Consider the following 21,878-nt stretch of genomic DNA (forward strand, 5'->3'; position numbering starts at 1 on the left):
GGCCTTTGTGACATGCATTTTATTTTAAACTAATGCTTCTATTATTCCACATCTGAATAATTATAGCTGACATCATCTACTCTTCGGTGTCCTAGAAGATCTTTAGCTCTAGTCCACTGTTACATATTTTATGCATTACATGAAATAAAATACCTCAAGATTTTGAAAATATTTATTTTAAAAACAGCAATGAAATTGTCTGTAATCACATCTTCTGCTCTGCTTTGAAAGCAGCATTATTCAATATGCCAGTGGTCTTTTCCATAAGAGCAACATATTAGAAATTCATGCTGCTCTAATATATCTGAATTCATTGATGTACTGCACTCCCTATAGACCTAAAGAAACATTTTTGCTTCAGTTTCCTGTGTCCTGCACATTACCTACTGATGTGGTGGTTGTCAAAACAGTTGTACAGTAGCCTTTGAATTCAAAGTGTGCCTTGACTGTATACTAAAAATGACAATAAACCTAAGTATATACATTATGCTGGCTTTTGTTGCCAGCACAAGTAGAGCATTTGGGAAATAAATCCCCTGATTTTATTGCCTTTTAACATCTTTTCCACTTTAAACTTCAAACCCAGAAATTTGAAGCATTCCAAGAAACTGAAATCTCTTTTATTTCTTTCTTGTAAATTTTCTATAGCGTACCATCATGAACCACATTTTCAAAAAGATCAGCAGAAGATGATGAAAGCATTTCAAAAATAAGGTTTTTTTCCTCTATGTAAAAACAGCACTGTGATTTTTAACCTTGGTTTCTTGGGAAAAAAAGCAATCATCTATAGGACATACTAAAGAAGCTGAAATGTCTATAATTTTGTTGATAAAATGAACACACAGTAAAACTAATTTTACAGAAGATATCCAAAAGCATTTTTACAGATAAACACACATTCTCATAGGATGCTATGTACACGCATTTATTCGCAAATGTTAGAGGAGTATTTCTTGCAGTCTTTGGAATATTTCAGGAAAATAAGTGCATACAGAGAAGTGCTGGCAGATCAAGCCCCAACTGGAACGGAACCAAACCCACAAAGGGCTACCTTAGCTGCAGTAAATCAGGAAGGGATCCCTTTTCCATGATACAGAAACAAACATGCCTACAGGACCACCAGTACATCTTCATTAAACAGCTCTATCTATGTCTAATTGATTCCACTTAGGAAGCAGGAATAGAAGTCATCCATTTTGAAGGGCAACTTTAAAGACCTCCCACATGTGGCCCACCACGCTGGGGCCAGACTGCGTGTCCACACCACCGTGTGTCACATTCTGCACAAATTCTGTAGGCTTCTGAACCCCCAGCATTCAGATATAATGAGCATCAGAAGAAATCTGTATGTGACAGCACGGTATAAATTAGTGTGTGTGTGCATGCGTGTGTATGGCTGCATGTCACCTAAGCAGAAAACAGAAATACACAAACACACTGACAGCAGAATAACGAGAAAGAGAAAATTTTAGTTGTTTTTAAAAAAAAAAATAAGCAGTTGGGGTGCAATAGCAAGTCCAATCAAAAAAATAAAAATAATCTTCAAAGACAGCTAATTCCAAATTTAAGTATCAGACACAGTAAATAGCAATGGGAAATTTTCATCTCCCAGCATTGTAAAATTTTTCAGAAAGAATTCCCACCGTGTAAAAAGTCTGTGAGAAGCTGATCCCTAATAAGAATTCACTGAGCTGGTAGTGGGCTCTTATTGTGTGTGTTTAAGCACTTCCACAGAGGAGAATTCTTACAGAGCTTGGGGCAAATCCTGCAATCCTTACTCAAAGGGATTTCATCTGCAGCTTTGAGGGAGTGCTGCACAGTATGAAACCAGGACTTCTAATGGGGGGAGTTTTGATGGGGTTTTAGGAGTGGTACAGCCTCAAGTTTCAATCTGTCCAAAATCACAGAAATCTTCATCTGAAAACTCCTGGTAGTTGAGATGAAAGACAAATGCTACAATCAGTGTACAAAGTATTTTCCTACTTTGCTTCTGAGCTCACTGTGTTTCCCTTCTCTCATTTGGCTAGCATTAATTAATGCTTTGTCTATAAAAACACCAACTGAAAACCACTCACTAGTTCTAACACAGGCAAAAAGGAAGGTATCAAGGCTAAAATACCAACATGGGTTAAAAACTGGCTAAAAGAAAGGATGTTGAAAGTAAAAAAAAAAAAAAATACACCAAATTCAATCAGAGGCACATTGCACTGCAGCTGAATTTTTCCCAATATAAGTAAAATTTGCTGAATTAGGGATAGAGAACAGCCAATAGATTCATTTCTAAGAATAATTTTTCTAAAAATACTCATTAGTGCCCTGAAAAATGAAGTGAGATACATGGTTTCCAAATGCACTAAGCTGTAGTTGATATACCAGAAATTATATCACACCAAGGGTTTAGATAGATTGGACAAATTTATACATTATTTTCTATGTGAGGCAATATAAAAGTGATTTAGGCAAGTACTTGTTAAATGGATCAGAGTTTGATGAGATAGTAAAAAGGAAACTTAGAGACGAGTAATAGCAAAAGAAAAGAGTCATACTAAAGATAAAATGTAAAAGGTTCTGGATTACAAAGAAGAGCTTCAAAGCTGAGTAAAGAATGCTATCTCTACCAAATCCTCTGTCTTTCTTCATCAATGGAAAGCCAAAAGGACAATGGGGCCATTCTATTCACTGAAGAAGTCACTGAATTCACTGAAGAATTAACTTAAATTATCTCCCTCAAGTTAATTCCTCTCAAGTTATCAAATTCAAATCAGAGGAACTGTACTGCCAAACAGTGTTTGAACCATACAAAATCATGAGTTTAACATCCTATCAGTTGTACTAACGTGAGATGTAGCTTAATCCCCTTGACAGACAAGCCATCTTGAGTTAAAACTATTGCTAGTTAAGAGGCCCTCTTGTGTGCAAAGAGCATGCAAGGTAGGGATAACAGTTGACTTAGCCCATGATGCTTCAAGGATCATGCTTTATTTATTGAATGAATCCTCAGAAATTACTGTTAAAATTTAGTGCATATTTTCTTGACGTCTGATTTTTTTTTTTTTTTTTCTGGTCTTCACTGAGTCACAGCAGCAAAATTGCCTAGTTATATTATTCAGCTTTTCTGTATTTGCCCTGGATGCAATAATTCACTGTGATGATCTACAAACTCTCGAGGCCCTTTGTTCAGAGTTTGTTGCAAGAGGTTAATGTGGAACACCAGAACTTAAAAGAATGCATAGTTTCAAGCCATAACCATGGCTCAGGAGGTCAGTTCAGTGAAATACTGCTTGTCTTGACTAGAGTGCCAAGCCTTTCTCTTACTTCAAGCCCTTTCATAGTTCTGATTCTTAGAACCCCACGCAAGATTTAGCTCGTGCTCCTCAACGCGTGCCACCAGCTTTGTAGAAACGCAAGCAAAATTCAAAACATTTCCACAAAGTATATTTATATTTCTCTATGAAAATCTGCCTCCCCCTCCTCCCATTATTGAACAGAACCCTGGGGTCAGATTCTGACCTCAAACACAAAGCGTGCAACATCGTAGTAAATCAAAACCAACTAAGCAGCAGACAAGAAGCCAAGACTAGCCCCCCTGCAGCACAGCTTGTTGGACATCCTCAGAGGGAATGCAGAGCTCCTCGAAATCAAGGCAGCTTTATTTTAATTAAGCTGCCAGGAAGCCTTGTGACAAAGCAGATTTTTGTTGTAAACTAACTGTATTCCAGCCACCACCCCCCCGCCCCCGGCCCCTGTCTCTGGGGCTGTTGGTATGAGGGGCTGAACGGGGAGCTGAGCTTAGATCCCTCAGTCCCCAAACCTCCATATAGTGCCTCAGCTCCCAGGCTCTCAGGATTGATTTTATTTTTATTTATTTTATTTTTTTTAGGTAATCTGATGGGGAGCTAGCAAGCTGGAAGCCTAAACGGCCTCAGTCCCTAAGTGCAGAGCCTCCCAGCTGGGACACAGGGCCCTAAGCCTCTGATCCTTCGGTGAGAGGCCTAGACCCTTGGATGTCCAGAAAGAACTCTGCCTGCCCAGATCTGCACTTCCTGGGCAGCTCATCTAGCAGAGTGCCTGAAGTCCAGTGAGCCCCACACAATGCCAGGCCCCATCCTCTTCCATGGGATTTTTAACTCTTCAGACTAGAATTGTACATTGATGTGAAATGATGTCCTCTTCAGTACGACAGTCTTGTCTGGAGTTGCTATGCAAGAAGTATACTAATTATTTGTAGAACCCACTTGAAAATGTAACATGTAAAGTAGCTCTGCAGTTGTTGCAAGCAATTTAACATTCAAAGAAGTGATTTATAATATCAGGCTTCCCAAGATTATGACCATAATGACTATCTGACAGACTTTATAAGCAAATCGTCCAGTCATTTCAATTGGATTCTGGCTGGCTAAGGACTGGGAACTGTAAAAAGGCTATAAGATTTGGCCTAGAATCAGAAATAACATTTGCTGTTTTCCAAACGTGCGGTAAACAAGAAAGGGGATATTAAATTTTTGTACATCTCTCAGCACATGCAAATGAGAATGGAAAGAGCCTCATCAGACAAACACAGAACAACAGCCATCTGGATCCAAACCCTGCTCCAGTGGAAGTCAAAGCCTTGAGACTCCTTTTGTCATTACTTGCATCCGTGTAAAACAGGAGTAATTCTACTCAAGGAGGCGGGTAACACCCCGACTTTGAGAAACTCAGCTGTAAAACCCCCACCGCCTCTGGTGGGGGAGGATTTGAAATAGGGAGTGTGATGTAAAACCCAGCTTGCTCCATGACTTGAGTGGTGCAGGAGCCAGCCCCTCGAAGGATTCCAAACAGGTCTGTATTTGCACTATTTCACAACGTAAAGCAGAACAGAAAGGAATGACTAAAAACGCTTACCACAGAGAGGGAATTGGAAAGCAGTGTCCCGTCTTGGCCGAGCATGTTGGAAACTGTGATTTCAGGTAGATCCATGTTTTGTGGGTGGAATGGGAGGAGGCCATTGTGGTTCATGGGATGACACAGAGAGTGGTACCCAGACTCTATCTCATTCAAGTGCACCAGGGAGTGGTCAGGCAATGATGGAGGAGTTATAGGAGGTATGTTAAAATCTTCACTTTCAAGACTTGGGCCAGGAAAAGACTGGAAAAAAACAACCCGGAAAGTGTCATGTGAATACTGATCAATAACAATAATAAAAGTCACACAAAACAAACAAAAAGAACCCAACTCACATATTTATAAGAAGGAGCTTCAATTTAACAAAAAGAATATTTTAAACACCCATATATTATAACAGTGGAGTTTCACCATTATGTATGGAAGAAAAATTGCCTCTGAGGCATAAGAATCTCTGATACTTTCACAGCTTCCATTAGAAAGAGATTTTTTTTTTAAAGAAGCTGAATTCAAACAGATTTCAAGGGTCCTATTAAAATTTTCCAAGAGTGTTCATCTAGCTGAATACCTTTTTCATGGGAATTGTGGAAAAGGGAATGCAATTTATAAAATTAACATTGGCTCAAAATGGTTCATAAGACTCCCTGCTATTCAGATCAAGAATTATATAGTGTAGAAGAAAGATACCGGTTTTAGGTTTACAGGAGAGCCATGCATTTGTTCTGCTACAAAGAAAAACAAATAAATACAGAAATAGTATATACTTTGTATGAATATACTTTGTGTTTATAAAAATACATCTATGGTGTCTCAAAACCACTGAGTTTTCCTTTCTTAATCTAGAAACTCAACGATATCTACATTTTGTCAGTCATCTAAATGAGTTACTCCACAAAGCAACTGTTTAGTCTTTTGTTGTCCGCTGCCATTAAGTCATCCAACTCAATCTGATCCGAGGAAAAGCCACAGGCAAAGTCAGAGTAATTCACCAAGGTGGATAATTGCTATTATTTATCTACATTCTTCATACAGCAGGTAGGCTCATTTGGGGGATAGGGGTGGGTGTGCTTATATTTCTTAAAGGAAAAAGGTGAGCAGGGTTAGATACATCACCCAAATCAAGAGTTAAAGGGATCAGTTGCAGTGGTTCAGCCTGAAAGCCTGCTCTGCTTTTCTGAGAACAGCCACAGTTCTCATCTTTGCAAGTGATCAGTCTTTGCACATCCCACACCCACAGTCACGAGGTTTATAGCACAGAGACTACTTCCACCCTTCCTGCCCCTCTGCAGCAATGCAGCCCTGCTCTGAGTGATGCTTTTGTTAATTCTGGAAATGCAAGGATTTAAATACATTCTGCTCCTGCAAAGTATCTTCAGGAAAGACGAAAATGAGGACATAATTTCAAAGAGCAGCTCTTAGAAGAAAATGTTTTCTCCAACACGAGTTTGCAAATGGAGGACGGCATGGTGTATGAACTCATGCAGAAGGACAAGGGAAGAATCAATGCCCAATTACGAACAAAGGGTTTTTTCATTAGTCATCATAGTAATGCTGTCCTCCCTGATGCCTGAGGTTACTCTCCTCTGTATGAGCACGGATATAAAAACCTAAATCAGACCACCAACAGTGTTACATGTTTGCTGCTGAACCCAGAAGAACTTACTCTCGTGCACATTGCCATGGTTTCACTTGCTTTGTTTTTTTCCCAACAAGGTTTACACCTCTGTTACTGAATATCTTAGTATGAAATAAAACAGGGAGGCTGGACTGCAAAAGCCAAAGTAAAATCCCAAAGAATGAAAACAACAGGACAGGGAGAGAAAAAGGTCTGGCAGCGATGTCACCATCCTTATCCATGAGGACTTAGGTTCTGCCCATGCTTTCCGGCTGTGTTTCTCACCTCTGGCACAGGAGTTTGCACTCCCCTTGCCCCTGCCCACTCCTTAATGGGAAGCTGGTGTGAGTACTGCCATTTGTAAGTTGTATTTGCCCCTGCTTTCAGAAGCCATGATACAGCCACCAGCTGAAACATCTCTAAGGGATTAAATGCATACAGTAAAAATATACTCACTAAATGGAGAGGGGACTTACACATAGCAAAGAGAACATGGCATATTTACTCAACTACAATGCATAAACTGTGAAAAACCAAATAAAAGTATTATGGACACTGTATACACTAACTATTTGCTAATTACTATTTTATTAAATTGATGATTAAAAGAAAGGTGTCTAAAGGGAGCTTAAGGTCTAACACCACAATACCAAAGCAGCGAGGAACAGAAATGAAGGAGGGGACAACACCCATAATGCTCTTCTGGACCAGCACTATCCCACACAAGTACACTTAGATTTGGTTGCTGTAATCTTGGTGATTTTACAGCCATGTAACCTACAGCTACCAGGAGGGATTCAGGAGTTGTGAAAAGAGAAGATTTCGTGTTCAACACTATCTTTTCTACTGTACCAAAAGACTGATGGTCTTGAAAGTGTTTTCTCTCCCATGATTTTGCAGGTAGAAAGAAACGTTAACGTTTGTTTTCTTTCTCTCTCTCACTATCCTACAGTGAAAATACCTTGTGCTGCATCTTTGCTGAACCAAGATGTCTCAATACCTTTTAGAGGAGGAAGAGACATCTGCCCTCCTACTTTCCTTAAGCAGGAGTAGGACAAGAGTCTACAGTATTCTCTCACCACCTCTTTAACAAGAAGGGACTTTTACATTCGCTATTAAAAGCAAATATTCCTAAACCAAATATTGACAGGCTGGCTGTACCTAATATCGGGGGCATTCAGCAAATCCCCTGTCTTATTTGTACACCCTTCTTGCATGCCATATGTGGATAGCCTGGCTTTTACCTTAGTTAGACTTTGATTTGCTGTATTTCAAATGTGTCTTTAATTAGTAACACTTCAAAAACGGTGGGAGCAATTGAACTGCCATTAGGACACTAGCTTCACTTATTAAAAAGAAGGTAAAACACTAGTGGCATAAAACGCCACAACCCAAGTCATGTCACGTGTAACTATATAACATTGCTATATATATTATATGGGCTAAGCATTTTAAATAAACAGTTGCTCTCTGATTATTTAAAAAAAAAAATCGCACCATGGTTATTGCTTGCCAATCAGTTAGAGTGGATCTGATCACACCCACATCACCTACCACATCACTGTCCACTATACTTAAACAAGCTTCTTAAAAGCAGTAGAATTATTGTAGCAAAGGCAATAATAACACCCCATAACAACATATAATTCAAGCACTAGTACTTCCTGTAATGTTTTTTTCTTTTTTTCTTTTTTTTTTTTTTTTTTAAGATAAACTATTTTATTACTTCCATAAAGCTAGGCAGAATCCAAGCCACATGCTAACAGTATGGACAGATACTTAAAAGCATCTGCAGAGCACCCTAGTCAACTAACATTTTCAGCCAATTTGGTATTTCCATACTTAGTATGTGTGTATGTAACTCAAACAGACATAATTTCCTTAGGGAAGTTACTTGAACAGTGACATGACAGTACTCCAGTTTGTCTTGTCCAGGAGCATGGTTTAGATGCTTGTAATGACTTGGCACACTGGCACATCAGAAACCAAATGTCCTATATACATTTGCAGCAAACCAAACATATCCCAGAAACAAGGCTGTTGCAATTGAGCATGGAGGGAAGGAGGGAGGAATGGGACATATGCTTATCCTGCCAATAGTACCTACAGGCTTCAAACACCCACTCCTACTTTCCTGACATCTCTCCCCTTGCCTTTCGGAAACTTGAGGAACCGTCTCGAGTCTCCTTGGTGCAACTGATCCAGTGCTGGCAATGGGCTCTCCTGGAACATCATGTTGTTACCTTCTTCCCCGAAAAGACACTTTAGGGAACTCCAGCACAAGGCCAGGCCCAAGATTTTCCCTGCGGCAAGAGATCCTGCTCCCAGGTCAGTTGTCATCCTGTCCTGACCCCTGGGCTTTCTTAGAGCATCTCTTCTTCCAACCCAAGCCATTTATCTGGAATTTCTAATTAAAGCAGTTATCTACCACCGAAAGCATTAGAGAAGGCTACACTCCCTGTATCCACTTACAATTCATAAGCCCAGCTCGTAGGTATGAATAATAAATGGTGACCTGTATCTTCAGCTCTGTTAGGTTTTTCTTGGGGGTGGAGACAAAAGTCAGGGTCTCCCCTGCCCCCCCAAGGGTTTTTTCCTTCACAGTTGACTTTGCTATCAGCAGGACTTTCTCTATTCAGAAAGACATGGAATAGCTCCTTTTCTTTCTGCTGGGCACAGAAATACTAGCAAGCTCGCCTTTTCACTTTTGAATCAAAAAAGAGTAGCAGTAAATGCTTTATTTACTTTACCACAGAGCTGCTAGGAACTTTGCCAGTGGTTTCGTTTTCATGTCATGACTATGGGAGTGGATGAGGTGTTTATCAGCTCTTCAGTTTAGGGGAACTTCCTGGACTTTTGTTACATTCTGGAGAGAAAGCCCTCTGCAAAGTACTAGTATTAAACCCAGTGCATAACACTGAACAGACACAGGTTTAATTTCATTTTGTTATGAACTATGAAAAAGTTGTTTGAATCAATTATATCTTCCCAAATCTAAAGGACAATATTCTATGTTTCTGGTTAAATATTTGTGACATTTCTGCCTCAAATGATGGAACTTCATAAAGCAGATGATCTTTGAGATGCCCACTCTCAGATCGAGACATCATTATCTATGCCACCTTAGCCTGTAATTTTATGAGAAATGCTTGCTAGAATAAAATGATAAAAACACTTAACCCTGATTCACTGTCCAACCCAAGTCCAAGCTTTTGTTCCCGAACAATAACCTTGCCGGTCCCCTTCAATTTATCTTTTATTCCACTTAGCCTTGCCAAATCCAGCCACAAGCTATGGAAGGGGGGCAAAACTCTGTGTGTGTGAGGTGTATGTCAAAGGTCAGTTCTTTACTTTAGCAACACATATCTCAAATCAGGGCTAATCATCCTGCTGTGCTAATAACACACATTAAAAAATTCTAGTCTTTATTTTCGAGGAACCCAGATACTTATTGTTGTCAGAAAAATAAGAGAAATGCTTGCACAATCCGCTGCATAAGAACTGAGGAAAAGGGGAAAAGAGGGAAATAAAAATAAAGCCCTTTTGCTTAAGTACTCTACAGTGATGACTGCATATTGGCCAGCAAAACTTACTTATGCTTCAAAATAACTTCAATAGAAATTTAAAAAGTAATCAGAGAAGGGAAACCAAAGGAGATGATAGAATCACAGAATCCTAGGATTGTTTCGGTTGGGAAAGACCTTTAAGACCATCAGGTCCAACCGTTAACCCAGCACTGCCAAGTCCACCAATAAACCATGTCTTTAAACACCACATTTACACGTCTTTTAAATACTTCCAGAGATGGGGACTCAACCACTTCCCTGGGCAGCCTGTTCCAATGCTTGACAACCCTTTCAGTGAAAGAATTTTTCCTAATATCCAATCTAAACCTTTCCCCTGGTGCAACTTGAGGCTGTTTCCTCTTGTCCTATCACTTGTTACTTGGGAAAAGAGACCGATCCCCACCTTGCTACAACCTCCTTTCAGGTGGTTGTAGAGAGCAATAAGGTCTCCCCTCACCCTCCTTTTCTCCAGACTAAACAACCCCAGTTCCCTTAGCCACTCCTCACAAGACTTGTGCTCTAGATCCTTGACCAGCTTCATTGCCCTTCTCTGGACACGCTCCAGCACCTCAATGTCTTTTTTGTAGTGAGAGGCCCAAAACTAAATATAGTACTTGAGGTGGGGCCTCACCAGTGCTGAGTAGAGGGACAATGACTTCCCTAGTCCTGCTGGCCACACTAGTTCTGATACAAGCCAGGATTCTATCTTTCTTCTTGGCCACCTGGGCATGCTGCTGGCTCATATTCAGCCCGCTGTTGACCAACACCTCCAGGTCTTTTTCCACCGGGCAGCTTTCCAGCCACTCTTCCCCAAGCCTGTAGTGCTGCATGGGGTTGTTGTGCCTCAAGTGCAGGACCCAGCACTTGGCCGTGTTGAACCTCATACCATTGGCCTTGGCCCATTGATGAAGCCTGTCCAGATCCCTCTGTAGAGCCTTCTTACCCCCAAGCAGATCAATACTTCTGACCAACTTGGTACAGTCTGAAAACTTATTGAGGGTGTACTTGATCTCCTTGTCCAGATCGTTGGTACAGACATTAAACAGAACGGGCCCCAATACTCAGTTTTGGGGAACACCACTTGTAACTGGCCACCACCTCCATTCACCACAACTCTTTGGGCCTGGCCTGACCAGGCAGCTAGTTTTCACATGGGATAAAAGTTTTGATGGTTGAGGAGTCACCTCAAACAGAGTGATCAGAAGAGGTAGTAAGCATTCAAACATCCAATGTAAATCCCTCTGGAAAGAGCAGAACTGTTACTATATCACAGCACAGAAGACAACATACATTAAGTAAGTCTAATTCGTGTGCTCAGTGGTTACATCAGTCACCATGCATATACTCAACAGAATCTGGTATTAGCAACAGTTCTTTAAAATTGGGAATTTGCCTATAGATATTTAATTCAAATGAAATGAATGGTACTGTCAACTATGTAGAGCGTGTCTTAATTTTTCATTTGCACCAAGGCTTCTGCATCTGAACTGTGGAAAGTTGCCAGTTTCTAAAAGATAGATGCTTCAGGCTGTCTCCTCTTCTATTATTGAACACATTGTTACATAACTGAAATACTTATGAATCGAGAGTAATGTAAAAACAATGAGCTCATTAGAAGAGGAAAAAGAGCAATGTACCTTATGCACATTTGAAAGTTAGGGTAATATATTTGACAGCAGATACTTCGAAAAGTTTTAATAGGATCAACCTTATCTCTAATTTCTAAACAGAAGACCTTCAGAAGCAAGTGTTTTTCAGCTTCTTTTGTCTCTGCATGAACAAGGCTTGATAGCTTGAGACTATAATGCATTACTGTGGAAACCTTCGGTCTGTTACATAAATCATCTTAACACTCAGCAAGAATTGTCCAACAGTGCCATTGATATGTTCAAGTCAATGATCCTGCAAACAATTTTTTTGTGTTTCTTCATATGGTAGACAACAGCAATAAATCATATTCATTTAAAAATACACAATACACTAATTTATCAAGCAACAGCTATCAAAAATATATTACAGAGGAAGGTATAACTTTTTTCTATTGTGTTAATCAATTTCTCTAATTTACATTAGGTAAAGGGCAAAGCCTCAAGCAAAACATTAATTTTCAGTACCAGATGAATTCTATTTTCAAGAAGGAGAATGTGCTGACAATGATATTATTGATTTAAAACAATCATAGTTTCAAAGTTAGCAGAATTATGTAAAACAGTAGGCTCTTTTTTTTTAAGATTCCACTCTTGAGAGTCTTTTCATTAATTACATTAATTTTATACATATACTATAGTGGTTTGCTGGGAAACGTGTTTTCAATGAAGGTTTTAAATTGAAATACATTTTAAAGATGATAATAAGCAGAAGCACAAATATTAGAAAAGATTACAAGATCTGGGCTTTGGAAACACCAATACAGTAATCAAAGCATTTCCCTTCAGACAAAGACTCAGCTGTGCACTTTTCCCATTTAGAAAGTTTGAGCAAATTTGTAATAGAAGTGCAAGTCTTTTTTTAGAATTACTGATCAATTTCTTAGGAAAACTCAAGAGCCCTAGGCACACACGGGGCATCCTTAGACCTCCAACCTGGCGTCTTGCCCCACTCACCTGTGTTCTCCCACCCTCCCACCCTCCTTAGCACATCCCTGGTGGGGACCCAAGCGTGGTTGTTGTTTGACACCCTTTTCCCTGTTCTCTCCTGAAAAGAAAGGCACTTGGTCCCCCACAGTGCATGACAGTCCCTAATAATGCAACCTCCAAAGAGCAGCACTGGGGGGGATTTAGAAGGACCACTGCATAAACACGGCTCCTGCTTCTCTAGTGTTTTGGGGATGCTGAAAGGAGGGGGAGACATTCACCCCAACAAGTTTCTACCATGCTTCCTCCTAAAGACAAGTAGAGCAGCTCGGTCCCCTCAGAGCTACTGCTTGAGGATGTTTACAGAGCAGGAAAAGGAGGCACAGAAGAATATTCACAAGATTTTCTGTGCAACAATGGGAGTAAATTATTATTATTATTATTATTATTATTATCATTATTATTATTATTATTATATTGTTGTTGTAGTTGTTGTTGTTGTTATCATCTAAGATTCTTAATGTAACTTGGGATCGTATTTGACAGGTTTTGGTCCATACTGTACCGCAGGCAGTATGGCCTATGTTATAATCTTGAACTTAACACTACAAGATATACTTCTATAAATTAGTCACTACATTTGCTAAATATTCTTCTTCCACTAGAGATAAAAAGCATATTAAAAATAAAATACTTTTTAGAGACCCTCTCTGCAAAACGTACCTAAATTATGCTTACTACAAAGCGCTGGGTAATAAAACCAGCAATATGCATATTCAATAAGCAGAATTTAACTTAAAAAAATAGGAGCCACATCTTCAGAAATCCTGCTGCTTGAAAATATAGATGACACACCACATTTAACCTGTCAGAAGCCTCATTAGCATCATAGACTCTAAACCAGCAATCAAGACAGCGTGCTCTTCACATGTTTACATTTTTAAAGGCTCTTAAAATAGCAGTAGTATAGATTTACATTTAAGTATTGCTGTTTAGAGGGCAAATATTCCATCTAAATTTCCAGATCCTTTATGAGAAAGCCAGCTAAAGATGAAATAGTGCTGTAGCCAGGGCAGACAATGATGAAGGACAGAGTCCTTTTCTGTTTTTTTTCCTTTTCTTTCCTTTACTTAGAATAGCTCAGGAACAATGGACTGCTTTCCAGTATTCAGAAGGACAGTGGGTCCTATCCGTGTTATACCTCTGCTAAACAGCTCTTGACATTTCTGGAAAAGTGTCTGATTTAGTGTAAAATGTCACCATTTGAGCAAAGGAAGATCAAAACAGATGCGTGGCTACTCTTTGCAACTCTTCTGATTTTACTTTTGTTTAGCCCTGTGCCAATCGCAGGAAAAGCTGAAAGCTGAGGGATACGAAAGCCTCCAGTTCCTATCAGTGGTCCCACTGACTTTAACGCCTAGATTTTGGACCACAGACTTTATAGTAATGAGACTGAGGAAGGCTCAGTATGTGAATGAGTAAAAATTATTCAAGCAAGTAAAACTGGCAGGATCTGGCCCTCTATTAATAAAGTGTCATGTAAGCAGTGAGACTGCTGAGACCTCAGTAATAAGCTCAATCGTACTAATGTCGTAAGAACTATCAGTAGTGTAGTACCTATTAAGACATTTTTATAAACTGCAAGAAATATGCGAGCTATTACAAGATATAATTCTGAAAAACAGACTTCTATGTAAGAAGCCAATTTAAGAGGAAAACAACATAAACAATAGTAACTTGTGTGCTCAAGTGAAGCATCTTTTTAATTTTGAGTAATGAAGATGTCAAGCCAAATGCTAGAGTAGTTTAACTTAATTAGGTGGCCTATTTTTCCAGGCAGCCTTTCATTTCCCATTGAAAACTCAGCTTGTATGCAAGGCAACAAGCGCAATTTTGTCTGTAATGAATACCTCTGGGACTCCACGGAGCGATCATTTGAATGTTACATTGAAGACTGGTTTGAGTAACTAGTTTGGGCTTGTTGAGATGCCAGACTTTGTAAAACTAACTAGATTAATCAAAGCCTGGCATCTTATCGGTTTATTCGGTCAGAGGTCAACAGGTCAAACTGACTCTACTGCGGCAGCCTTTGCCAAAAGGGACAGTATAATAGTAATTGGTCTAATTTGTAGTTCAAATTCACGTAATTCTTCCAGACGTTTTATGGACCGAAAAAGTTCATTTTATGTGAAGCTCAGTTGAAAAATACTGCCTTTAACATTTCCCATGGTTATGTCCCATAATTCATCCACACTGCTGACCTGTAGAGTTTCCTGGAAAGGAAACTACATAACTAAAATATATGATGTCTATAATCTGTTTTCACATGCTAAAAAAGTTGTACATGAAGGAGTAGAGGGAAACATTTTGAAGGATATTTTACACTGGTTGCTCATTAAACAGAAAGTTCTCTCATGTCATGCACAGCAAAAAGCAATGCCTTTTCTCTTGTGATATGGGAAAAAATACTCCTGGCTTTTGGACAGAGAATTCATCATCTGATGATTGATTTTCTGCTTACCTTTTTCATGGTAAAATAATAGCTTTTGTTATTTTTACTTTATTGATTTATAGGGGGCCTATGGCTGAAGTTGCTATCGTCCTGATGCCACAGCTAAGACAAGATGCAGTGTTTACATTACTTCCCTCCCATTGGCAACTCTTAAGAAAAATACTTTTAATTGATGCAGAGGATCACTGTGTACACAACAGGGCCAAGTTCACAAATTTAGCATTACTGTAGCAGTATCTGACATTTACTTCTAAAGCCCCAAACTTCTGGTGCAAGGCAATTACCCTCCAACCCTGCTTTCATTAAAAAGTTTTTAGCCCTCATGGCTGTAAAGAAAATATAAGTGCAAGTTTTCTACAGCCAGAAGACAAACAGAAGGATGAAAAATTTGTTATACTTGCCGAGGTTTCTGATATGATCTCAATTTTACAGATCCACGCTAATGATTTTTGAAGGCTGGAGAGGGACACTTTTGTTTATACAACTGTAATTATGGGTATGTTTGCTTAGGATCCTGAGGGAAAAGATTTTGCCCTCTTTAGTGTTTTTACAGCATGTGCTATAGAATAGGGATTAAATGAAAGAAGCATTAAGTAAAGGCATGTTGAAGTAACTCATTTTTCAGAGATAAGTAGATCATATCCCTCTACTCTGCTCTGGTGAGGCCAGAACTGGAATACTGTGTCCAGTTTGGGGCTCCCCAGTTCAAGAGGGACAGGGAACTGCTGGAGCGAGTCCAGCGAAGGGCAACTAAGATGATTAAGGGCTTGGAGCATCTCCCTTATGAGGAAAGGCTGAGGGAGCTGGGACTCTTTAGCCTGGAGAAGAGAAGGCTGAGGGGAGACCTTATTATGGCATACAAGTATCTAAAGGGTGGGTTGAAGGAGGATGGAGCCCGGCTCTTTTCAATGGTGCTCAGTAACAGGACGAGGGGTAATGGGCACAAGTTAGAACACAGGAAGTTCCGTTCAAATACACGGAAACACTTCTTTACAGTGAGGGTGACAGAGCACTGGCACAGACTGCCCAGGGAGGTTGTGGAGTCCCCTTCTCTGGAGATTTTCAGGACCCGCCTGGATGCAGTCCTGAGTAATGTGCTCTGGGCAATCCTGCTTTGGCAGGGGAGTTGGACTAGATGATCTCTAGAGGTCCCTTCCAACTCTGAAACTCCGTGATTCCGTGATTCTGTGATTCTGTGATATACATTTCTTCTTTTGGTCAGAGTACAGGTTCAATACTCATTGAACATAACCCAACTAAAATGAATTTGAGTAAAGGAAGATAAAGGTATTTCACCTGAGTTATGTCTTTTCTGTGAAATTTGAAAAAGCTCTTAAATACAGGTCAACAGGCCATAATTTTTACTTTTTTTTATAAAAGTTGAGGCATTTGATTACCAAAAAAAAAAAGAAAATAATCCTTGAATACATACACAGTGCATGTGAATAGATTTTGCATTAAAGCTAAAGACATTCATACGTACTTATATAACACATCCCTGCTGAGAAGGACTTGGGATACTGGTGGATGACAAATCGGACATGAGCCGGCAATGCACGCTTGCAGCCCAGAAAGCCAATAGTATCCTGGGCTGCATCAGAAGAAGCATCACCAGCAGGCTGAGGGAGGTGATTCTGACCCTCTATTCCGCTCTCATGAAACCCCACCTGGAGTACTACATCCAGCACTGGGATACCCAGCACAAGACAGACATGGACCTGTTGGAAACGGGTCCAGATGAGGGCCACAAAAACGGTCAGAGGGATGGAACTCCTCTCCTTTGAAGAAAGGCTGGGAGAGTTCAGGTTGTTCAGCCTAGAGAAGAGACGGATTCAGGGAGACCTTACTGCAACCTTTCAATATATAAAGGGGGCTTATAAGAAAGACGAAGACGTTTTACCAAGACCTCTAGTGACATGACAAGGGGCAACGGTTTTAAACTAAGAGAGGGTAAATTTGGATTAGACCCAGAGAGAAATCCTTTAATGTAAGAGTGGTGAGACACTGGAAGAGGTTGCCCAGAGAACTTGTGGATGCCCCATTGTTGGAAGTATTCAAGGTCAGGTTGGATGGGGGTTTGAGCAACTTGATTTAGTGAAAGATGTCCCTAGCCATGGCAGGGGATTGGACAAGATGATCCTCAAAGATGCCTTACAACTAAAATAATTCTATGATTCTATATACATATATCTATAAACATATACATAGCCTTGTTAATGCAACTGTTGATGTGTTTTTATCAGGGACTTAATTCTTTCCAGACTCTGTGCCTGATGCTAAGTCACATTAAAAGATTATGTTCTACACAAAAGGGAAAGGTAGAGTAAAATTACCTCTACCTTTAACCAGTCATTCAGGACCTGAAGACCTGCCTAGTGTTTTTCTTTCCCTGAGGCCATTTAAATCTACATCCCTTTTTTTGTGTGTGTTTTGGAAAGTGGCATCTACAGCCTACTTCAGAGAAAAAAGAGAAGTGGACTCTCTTCTGTGGATACTCTATTTTTGAAATTAGAAGATAGTGGACCAGGAAGAAGGAGGTGGAATATGGTCCAAAACAGCCCTGAACTGCAGCCTGCAGACTGACCAGCTGGCATTGCCCTCTCACTGTGGAGCAGCCTCTCAACTAATGAGCAAAGGCTTTCCAGCTTTTGGACAGGATTGCCTTGGACTTCAAGGCTGTATGTACCCATGGGACTACACTGGATCAGCAAGGGATCCTCCATCTAAGAATGCTGCTTTTCCTGAATCCTTTCCAAGGCAGCCAACTTCTGCTTTGCTCTGCTGATGCTGGCTTTAGAAAAATGACGAGTGAGAAGAGCCATATCTTGTGGTAGGAATGGGATACAGTACCCTGAAATTCTAGTCTCCCTACAGGGAACGACCAATACAGAGCAAGGGAGGGCAGTTATTATGTAGCATTTATCCATCCCTACTTCACAGGAATAATAGCTGTCCCATTAATACTCTAAGAAATTAGGGTATAAACACGAAATGAGAAGCTATGACCACGTGCATATGGCAACAAAAGGCAGGGGAACCCTTTACTTTCATAATCACAGGAAAAATCTCTCTGTTGGATACCATTCTATCCCATTTTACCCTGGAGCTGTAAAGGACGAAACAGTTTTGACATCCATGGTGCCCACTGTAACAAAGAGCACGCACACATATCTCTTACAGATTCCCCTGGCACAGCTCTGGGATGGAGGAAAACACCATCTCTGTGCAAGCAGCATTCCTTCCTCTGCCTCGGGTATCTCTTTTCTTCCCACTGGGGCAATGGGCTTACTGCCCCAAACCATCAGCTCCAGGCCAGTTCTCCTCCCTTCCCTTTGGATGGTGCAGGGGATTTGGCAGCTGCATTCATTACCCTTAACATTTATTAGGCCTCAGGAAGGTCACAAAAGTGTGCAATACTCTATGCAACACAGTCCTGAATTACATTCTGTATTGTGACTAGGAGGAAATGTAAAATAAACAATATAATTTTACACTGTGCTATGCGTAGCCCACAAATTACAGGAGGAGGAATTACATGAAGAACAATTCATCTCCGAGATTCCAATTATAGGTGTGGGGAGAAAACAATATATTTGTAAGAATTTGAAATGCAGAGCAGTTGGCATAGTTTTATTTTAAAATGATAAATATTTTCAGATTGAAGTGCAATTAGTAGTGAAAATGTCATGTAGTTTTACTATGTATGTTCGTTAATATGGCTGGCATAACTCATTTAAGAGATGCCTGCAGTGCAGAGTCCTGTACAGCATATATCATAACCAAAAATACAGTACTTACATGTATATATAAAATGTACACAGAGACAACATTGCCAAACAGCCTTTTGGGACAGTCTAAAAGAATATCATTAATTTTTACAGTATACTTACACTTCTGGCTCAGTTCCAGCACTGGCTTTCTGTAAAAATCATTTCAAGTATAGAATTATGCTATTTGCTTGCAGCAACATCACAGGAACAGTAGTGAGCCATATGTTGCTACTTAGCAACTTAGTCTATAAGTCCCAAAGCATGTACTGATTTGAAAATTGAACAGAAATGATAATTGTTGAGGGATGCTGAGAGGCAACTTGTCTTGGATTACCAAGCTATGCAGATGTTTGATGTTATATAGCAAAAGGAACAAAACTATATTTTTCCTGTCCAATGGCTGAGCTTTTATTTATGTTAGCCTAAAGGGGATAAATTGATTAAAACCCTTAAAATAATACAAGGTGATGTTTTTCTGGATATGAACACTTTGCAGTAAACAGGAAAAACTAAAGTGCAATTTCAGCTTTTTCAGAGCAATTGAAACCTTTCTGATGTCTAAATTTTATTTTCTTCTGCAACACAGTTTGTTTTATAGCCCCCACATTTCTTGAAATGCTGGATTCTAGGAAAAAATAGAAGGGAAAAGGCAAAACAAGCAAAACTAACTTCTCAGGGATAGATCTAAAGCAAGGACGTGAGCATGTGAGCATGCATCAGGATCCCAAAAATCCTGCCTCTATAGTCACATCATCCTGAAGACAGCCTAGTGGAAACCCCTTAGTCTTTGGTGTTGCATATTCAGTCCGCCAACCTACCTCCCAAACAAGCTGTGTCTGACTGAAATTAGAAAATGATGCTCGTGTCTGACTCAGTCAGCATGATCAGAGCTCGAATAAACTTTCTGATAGGACCGTGCATCTCCTAACATGCAGGATTCATATTTTAGTCAACAGATGTGCATCCATCAAGGCAAGTGGAGAAATGAATTCTCTCTTGATTCTGACAGGATTCAAACCCTCATCTGTGATCCTGCAAGGGAGCAACCAAGTTCTTGGGGATGGGAAGGAGCCTGCACTCCTCCCACTGAAGTCATGCAACTGCAAGGCTTGGGAGGACAGGTGCAAAAGGACACAGGAGAAAACTCGATGGATTAAGTGACTAGGCTTTCATCTGGGAGAGAACATTTTCTCATCTCTTCTTTCTTAGTTTTATATCCAGTAGCAGCAAGTGGAAAAAGAACAAAGTCCTGAAAACAGGGACCAGAAAATACAGCCGCATCCTTTCCTCTTCCTTTCCCTCCCCAGTAAGCTATACAATCTGGCATGCTTTGTTTTCAGAGGGGTGAATATCGTATTCTGTACAGTTTCAACAAGCAGATTGGGTGATGAAGGGGTAGTCAGTTTACCAATTTTGGTTGACCACCAAACGTTTACACCTGAGATAGGAACAGCGCCCCATTACAGTCGGTGAAGACCTTGCCAATACTGTCAACGGAGAGCTGCTTAGTTCCTCTGAGTAATGGCTAGCAGCGATCTACATCAGGAACAGGTTCAGGAAGGCTTCTCTCGCAGTCCCAGTTCTTCCCTAAACACGGGAGAGACAGGATTTCCAACACACCCCCGGCTTCCTGCTCCTAGCGTGCTTGTTTTGTCTCCCATTTTTCAGTTTAGCTATTATTACAGGCTTTCATATATATTCACCTAAAAACCTGCTGCAACAGTATAAACACCAGGAGACAATCACAGCAAGGGAAAGGAGGGTGGGACAGCCCAAGGCTGATGGCTTCTCTCAGACAGGCACAGGAGGCTGTTTGACTGATGTGCGTTTGGTAATAACTTCAAATATTGCGCCTGGCAGTTGAGCTACCTCTTGCCACATGGATCCCCCAGCAAAGGACAAAGTTTTGACACCTGCCTCTGGGTTTGAATTCCACCCGGGAGCCAGATACCCAAGAACTCGGCTTTGCCATAGCGAGATTTTAAGCCTGTAAGCTCTTTCGTGGTTCCAGCCCTTAGTAAGCATTCAGGGTTTTCTGTCATCTTCGAATTTGGAAATGTCACATTTGATAGATTTTTTTCCTTGAAGACAAAATCATTTGCATTTAAAATATCGAGGCCTAGATCTTTAAAGGTACGTTAAGCACCTTACTTCCACTGAAACCAGTGAGTGTTAGATGCATAAATATCTCTGAGGATCTGGGCCTTGTTAGCACATGTAGAAACCACATAAAAGATTAAAACTTATACTCTTAATTTTTCAATATGCCAATTAAATTATTTAAACTACATGCATACACAGTACAAAAATATCAACAGAAGAAAAATAATTCTGATGTATAATGTGGATTTGCAATTCTTTATTCAAAACTACTTAAGACAGACATAATGATTCTCCGAAAGGTAGCAGCTGCCTTATAACAGCAATCATTCACAGAGTTTGTATTTCTACTGTTTCAAACAAATTCAATTAGCCCTTGCACTTCAAAACCCTTAAGGCAGAAATGAGATGATACTAGGCTGCTTTAATCTAATAGTAATACTAAAACTTGTCAGTACAGTTTCTGGATTAATGGTTAGAGAAAAATTAATAATATAATTTTTCATTTTTTAATCAAACAGTTCTAGTCTAAACTACCTCTGGATCTTGGAGGGTTCTTAGCTGAATAAGTTCAATCATGCACAAATCCTAAACGCAAAGTACACTCGGTCTCTAAAGGTGCGTTAGAATAACTTCAACAGAAGTCTGGGAAGCAACATGGCGGAACATTTTAAAGATTTTTTTTTTTATTGAACAATGTAGCTCACCTCATACAACATCCTGCTTCCCTGCTCCCCAGTGAACCTGGGTACCTGAAGAACCCTATTTCTTGGAGACATCTAGCTTTGAACGTACTGCCACTTTCCAAAGCTGTTGATTCCTAAATTACATCTACACACATTTACTATGCATGCAAAC

At 40.0% G+C, this 21,878-nt stretch overlaps 1 protein-coding gene across 1 annotated transcript in view; it reads right to left on the reverse strand.

Annotated features, from left to right (window-relative positions):
* Positions 1–21,878, reverse strand: part of TOX (thymocyte selection associated high mobility group box) — a gene marked incomplete at its 3' end in the record, with an annotated part of 218,950 nt that overhangs the window by 84,861 nt on the left and 112,211 nt on the right. Inside the window, exon 3 of the mRNA XM_082499039.1 lies at positions 4,885–5,127. Within this exon, the coding sequence (XP_082355165.1) occupies positions 4,885–5,127 (243 nt within the window). The remainder of the gene's footprint in view (positions 1–4,884; positions 5,128–21,878) is intronic.

This window comes from Vanellus vanellus, assembly GCF_965231255.1.
Source record: "Vanellus vanellus genome assembly, chromosome: 2".
Classification (NCBI taxonomy): Eukaryota; Metazoa; Chordata; class Aves; order Charadriiformes; family Charadriidae; genus Vanellus; species Vanellus vanellus.